Source organism: Gymnoscopelus braueri (assembly GCF_963280865.1).
Source record: "Gymnoscopelus braueri genome assembly, chromosome: 23".
Taxonomy (NCBI): domain Eukaryota; kingdom Metazoa; phylum Chordata; class Actinopteri; order Myctophiformes; family Myctophidae; genus Gymnoscopelus; species Gymnoscopelus braueri.
Genome location: NC_137625.1, coordinates 14,661,581 through 14,667,580, shown reverse-complemented (window position 1 = coordinate 14,667,580; position 6,000 = coordinate 14,661,581). Strand labels below are relative to the sequence as shown.

General features: G+C 41.0%; 1 protein-coding gene across 1 annotated transcript in view; it reads right to left on the bottom strand.

Moving 5' to 3' along the window:
- Positions 1-303: 303 nt before the first annotated feature.
- Positions 304-6,000, bottom strand: part of LOC308079559 (DENN domain-containing protein 2A-like) — a 29,036-nt gene continuing 23,339 nt past the window's right edge. The window contains exons 18-23 of the mRNA XM_080421108.1: positions 4,428-4,605; positions 3,630-3,671; positions 3,338-3,443; positions 2,416-2,685; positions 1,760-1,846; positions 304-1,658 (exon numbers count right to left, since the gene is read on the bottom strand). Of these exons, the coding sequence (XP_080277234.1) occupies positions 1,627-1,658; positions 1,760-1,846; positions 2,416-2,685; positions 3,338-3,443; positions 3,630-3,671; positions 4,428-4,605 (715 nt within the window). The 3' untranslated portion in view covers positions 304-1,626. The remainder of the gene's footprint in view (positions 1,659-1,759; positions 1,847-2,415; positions 2,686-3,337; positions 3,444-3,629; positions 3,672-4,427; positions 4,606-6,000) is intronic.

The following is a 6,000-nucleotide window of genomic DNA, read 5'->3' as shown; positions in this document are numbered from 1 at the left end:
AGCGTTAAAATGGTGTTTCCCAAACATAGAAAACAGAGCTGAAGCAAGTTATCCTGTTTTTGTTTTTGTTTTGTTTATTTTCCAAAAAGAAACAAAATCCCAATTTCTTTCCAAAGAAATTCTACACATTTTCTGAAGTTAAAAAAGTTAAAATCTAAATGAAAAAAAAGGGGTTAATGATTTTTCTAGGCCTGGGGGCTCCGTATCCAACAGATTTTCCAAAATTAAAAAAGGAAAGAAAATCAGAAAACAGAAATAAAAATTATAATAATTGTTTTGGTAGTGGTAGTAATTCATAGTGAAAATAGTTGTTTTCAGCACTTTTGAAATAAGCTTTAAGTGATTATTTTATGTATCATGTATTTTTTTTACGTTTGTTTCACTGGGAGAGACACAGTTTTGCTTTTGGCTCTTGAGGCAAAAAGTTTGGGAAAGTTTGGCATAAGATGTGTGCCTTTAAATTTGGTCTATGATGATTATTAGTGCCATTTTGTCCAGCTAGTGAAGATATACTACTGCCCCCTGGTGGAATTAAGAAGTACTGACATAGACCTATGAAGGCTGTTGAAGGTGCTGTAAGTGATATTGTTTTGTTAAAATAAGTGTTAAAAATATCTGTCTATATTCTGTTAGTAATCATTGCTATAGAGTGTTTGTTCGGTAACATGGTTCTCCCTGTATCTCCAGCTCTTTAGCAAACATCCAGTCAGGAAAGAGAACTAATGCAGGATACTGAATAAACAAGTGAAATTGGAAGATATGGAAAACAATGATTTAAAAATAAAACATTGTTTTAACATGCAAAAAAAAAAGAAGAGCATTGGAACTAGAACAATATAAAATTTAAGCTGATAAATGGGTTCTTTCTCCTGATTGGATGAAATTGGAATTTCTGTTTAGTAGCTAGAGCGACAGGGAGACCCCTGTTACTGAACAAAGTAGCCTACTCTATATCAATATCTGCAATAGTAATAGTCATTTGATAAAGAGCTAATAGAGGAAACAAAAACCTTTGTATTTTAACCCAAAAATATCACTTACAGCAGCTTTAACTGGTGGTGAATCAACAACAACAAAAGAGAGCATGCTTGTAATTATTTGAAATACTTACATAAAGTAAATAATATACCTAAGATTGCTGTGCTTTGAACCCACACTGATTGAACAGACGTGCAGATTGTCTTCTGGAGAAGCATCTCTCTTTGTAAGAAGAGAAAGTTCAATTCTTCACTATTAGTCCAACTGCGTCTCCAGCAGAGAGGTCGTCTCAACCTCTGGAGCCACTAGCCAGCATTAGTGTGTCCATCGACAGATGTGGCTTCCTACAGTATTACGAAAGTGTCCTTGAGCAAGGCAGTTGAACCCCTGCCATCGTGCTCGCTCACTGTCAAATGTCTCGGAATTAACCACTTTTCAACCTGGCGTCCATATTTTGGAAATCCTTTGAAAATAGCCGATCTACAAGCCATTTTCGAATGGCCCAAAGTTCAAAGTAGGGCTTTAGTGGTTAACAAGTGAACGTCAAAAAAAAGGTTCCCCAGTCCCTGGAGCTTGTTTCCACGCTGACCGACCTCCGTACACGGGTTGAACGACCTTCATCTCCCTACTGGTGCAGCTGTAGTGATTTCATTTCTTGGAGAGGAACTTCATCTTGTTTCCTAAAGCGTAATGGAAAATTAAATTAAATTAAATTAAGGTTTTTATGTAAGATTGTATTCTGTTCTGACATACGCAGTGGAGGGGAACGGAGGTTCCTTACCCAGGCCTTTCAGGAACCTGTTGACCCGACGGTGCTCGTTGTCACGAATGGACTCCAAATACTCCTGTACCCTCTGCTCAAAGAGCCCTAGAGAGAGAGAGAGAGAGAGAGAGAGAGAGAGAGAGAGAGAGAGAGAGAGAGAGAGAGAGAGAGAGAGAGAGAGAGAGAGAGAGAGAGAGAGAGAGAGAGAGAGAGAGAGAGAGAGAGAGAGAGAGATGTTTAGATGTTGCAGTGATATTAATTACTTTATGTGCTGGGTAGTATAACCTATAATAATAGTACACTTAATCATTTATCAGTAAATGGATGTTTATGTTTTTGCATTAATAATATAAATCTGCAAAGTAACTAGTAACTAAAGCTAAAGAAAAAAGTACAATATTTGCCTTTTTTCTCTTTCTTCTTCCTTTTTACGGAATTCAAATGTGTTTCCTTTGCTTAATGTTTCATGTAAAGCTTTGAATTGCCTTGTTGTTGAACTGTGCTATACAAGTACATTTGCTTGGCCTTGCCTGGAGTAAAAGTATAAACAAATTGAAATACTCAAGTTAAGAAGAAGTTCAGCACTTGAACGCTGCATGAGACTCAGAGCATCTAAAACCCCCGAAGGTCTAAAAAAGACCGCTCAACGACCTCTGACCCGGGCGGTGCAGTACCTCTGACGACCCGGCGGTGGAGCTCTCTCTCCTGGATGAACCAGCTGAACATCTGGGTCTCCATGAAGACCTCCAGGAAGCGCCGCACGCTCTTGGACGACACCGACTTGCGGAAGCCCTCGCGCCGGAAGGAGCACGGCGCCGGCGAGGAGGACGAGGAGGAGTAGCCGTCCTCGCGGTCAGACACCACGAAGAGCGGGTAGTGGCCGACCAGCTCCACGAAGAAACGGACGAAGGCCTCGGATACCACGGTGCTGTCAGAGCTGGAGTCTAGGGACGTTATTTAAAAAAGAGAAACAAATATAAATCACTTAACCTCATGAACCCTAGTGTCTTTATTTTGTGAATGTCTTAATAGGTGAACAATCAACGAAAACAGATGAATAAAATAAATATATAGGGTCTTCAACAGGGGGTCCGTGACTCCTAAGGGGCCCTCAGAGTTCTACTGCAGGGGGGCCGCAAAATTTGTTAAAGGACAAGTCAGGACTAAAATAGCAGACTATGGCGGCTTGTGCGGGACAACCAAGGCATGGATGCTTGTGTAATGACAACTAATAACGGATTTATGAATGTCGATTTCCTGTTGATTTTGCTATTTTTATTAAGAAGAAAACCAGGACTGGATCTGCGGATCCGGATCTTCAAATAGTCAGAGTGCGTTTGGTGATGTTCTATATTGTCTGAATCAACTTTGTTTGTGTTTGTTTATGTGCTTAAAGAGTGACTTTAAGAGCTGTTTCACTGTACAATGTAAGTGAATGAGGAGCATATTTTGAATTATGAATTTCTAATCAATGAAGCAATTATTTTAGATTTCTTGTCCACCTTTGGGGTTGCATCATGGCAAGGTAACTACCCAACCCAAACCTCTACCAAAGTGGTCTTGCCCTTTAAGTAGCACAACGCCTATTCCCCTCACCACTGGGTGGATCTCCTCTCTCATTGGCTAGCTCCCTCCTCCTCTCCAGGACATTCTCCAGGGCTGATTGGAGCTTGGAGGGCAGGATAGTGTCTTCATCTTCTAACTGCAAACAATCACACACTTATTGTCACCATGCAGTGGTAAAAGTACTCACATGTTTTACTTAAGTAAAAGTATCAATAGGCTACTGCAATGTAGATATACTCTGTTACAAGCAGAAGTCCCGTATTCAAAATATACTTGAGTAAAAGTACAAAAGTATCGGCATCAGAGTGGAGACATTACACACCTGTCTGAGCAAGCGACTGTTTCCCAGGTCCACCACCAGAACCTGTGGAAGGAGACAAATTATTCAGCATTTATTTCCTTACCTCTGTTTTTTTTGCATAATGTATTGTATGGTATTTGAGTCTGAGGGTCTGTAAAGCACTTTGTGACCATCCGTTTTCATGAAGACATGATAAATACCTTTGAATAAGAGTGATTTTACTTGTTTTGTTTCTACTTTAAAAATGATGTTTTGTGAGGTCTTGATGTTGATCGAATGTTTTTATTTATTATATAATCGAAAACAACTATACTAATCACTAAGAAAATGATCAACAGTTGCAGCCCTATTTTACACAAACTTGCTACGAACCAAAAATGCCTCATTTCAGCACAATTTTGATGCGTAGATCAGCTATTTTCACTATTCATCATACGAGAAGTAGGGCTTAAAGGAGTAGTTCACCCCCCAAAAAATGACTTATTTTCTATCAATTATACACCCTTAGACAATTATAAGACTTTTGTCGCATTCCTGAGACAATAATTTGATGATCGGCAGAGTCTCAGAGACATTAGCATCTTTCTGCCGGTCATCAAATTATTGACTCAGGAATGCGACAGAAACAAAACAAAAAAATCCATGAATTCAAGGCTTCATGGGGAGTGTAATTGATAGAAAATAAGTCATTTTTTGGGTGAACAACTCCTTTAAGTGGTTAGCATGTTGAAAAACACGAGTGTGTGTGCGTGTGTGTGTGCGCGCATGCGCGTGCGTGTGTGTGTATATATGCATGTCAAGCCATTTGAACTCTCAGACCTCCTCCAGGGGCAGTTCAGTCAGCTGGGGCAGGGAGCTGGACAGCAGGCCCACGATGAAGGGCGTGGGGGAGCACACGATGTCCAGCATGGCCGAGGGCAGCACAGGGATGTAGGTGTGCTGCCACACGAACGGGTACAGCAGCGCCACCATGGCGTGGCAGCACTGGGACAACGTACTGCCAAGCAGAGAGCAAGAGAGAGGGGAACCCAGTGAGAGGAAAAACTAACGGAGGGGTTTCATTCTGTTGTTAGGATATTGTATGTCCAATTGTTATTATTTAACCTATTAAGACCCGGAACGCATCTGTGTCATTTTAAGATTTCTTTGGCTATTCAAAAATAGCAGATCTACAAGCTCATAGCGCGGCACCGAGTGCCGAGCTACGAGCTTGTAGATCTGCTATTTTTGAAAAATAGTGAACACTTTGTGCAAATCTTTGAATATATATTCTACAAACTGTTTTTTGAAAAAAAAAAAAGTATGTTGCTTTATCAGTGGTGCTCCAACTTTTCCATGTCAAGGACCACCCAAAATGATATGTATTTGGCCGCGGACCCCCATCTCAAAATATGTTGTTCCAGGGACCCCCCAGAAGGACAGATCAGAGTTAAAAATGTTCGCTTTAAAACGTACATAATTATATATTCAATGATTTGCCCAAAAAATCTAGATAAAAAAAAAAGCAGATCTACAAGCTCATAGCGCGGCACCGAGTGCCGCGCTATGAGCTTGTATATCTGCTTTTTTTTTTATCTGTGAAACTAGCCGATCTGCAAGCCTGTGATGAGTTGCGAGCTTGTAGATCTGCTGTTTTCACTACTTTTGTGTGACACTCTTGTATGATGAAGTAGAGTGTAAATTTACGGGGGAAAAAACAACGTTAAAAGTTGAAAGGAGATACGAGGTTTCTGCCTGACAGCAAAGATATGTATGTCTAATGCATTTTGTTGGGTAAAGTCAACCACATTAACCTATGGACTTTGTTGAACTGGGTCTATACTTGGTCCCCTTCCTTTTCCCTCCAGGCCAAATTGCTTTGCCAAAAATAGCCGTCCTACAAGTTTTCAACTTGGCATCCCTATTTTGGGCATGATGCCATGATAGGCTAAAGTTTCCAAAACATTCAGGACATTTCAAGAATAACACAAAAATCTAAAAGCTCACAACATGAGCTTGTGGATCGATGTGACACGTTGTGAGCTTGCATATCGGCTATTTTCACTTTTTGAAAGCAGGGGACAGAATGAATTTCTTACTCTTACCACGCGAGGGCGCCGTCAACTCAAATACTCCCAGTCTTTAAGACTATTCCCCATGGTATCAACATTTCCCAGGAAGGGACCCTACACACCACATAACTCTTTAACACACGTCATCCCGTTCTGCATTCCTGTCCTGGACCGCTGTGACCCCCCTCTATCTGGCTCTGTGACCCCCCTTCTATCTGGCTCCCACCGGGTTTATCCCCCCAAGAAAACAAACTAACTGACCCTGGTAAAGCTTTTCAACAGCAGGCTTCCCTCAGAATCTAACCCCCGTGGCAGATTCCCCCGGACTGAATTGGGACAGC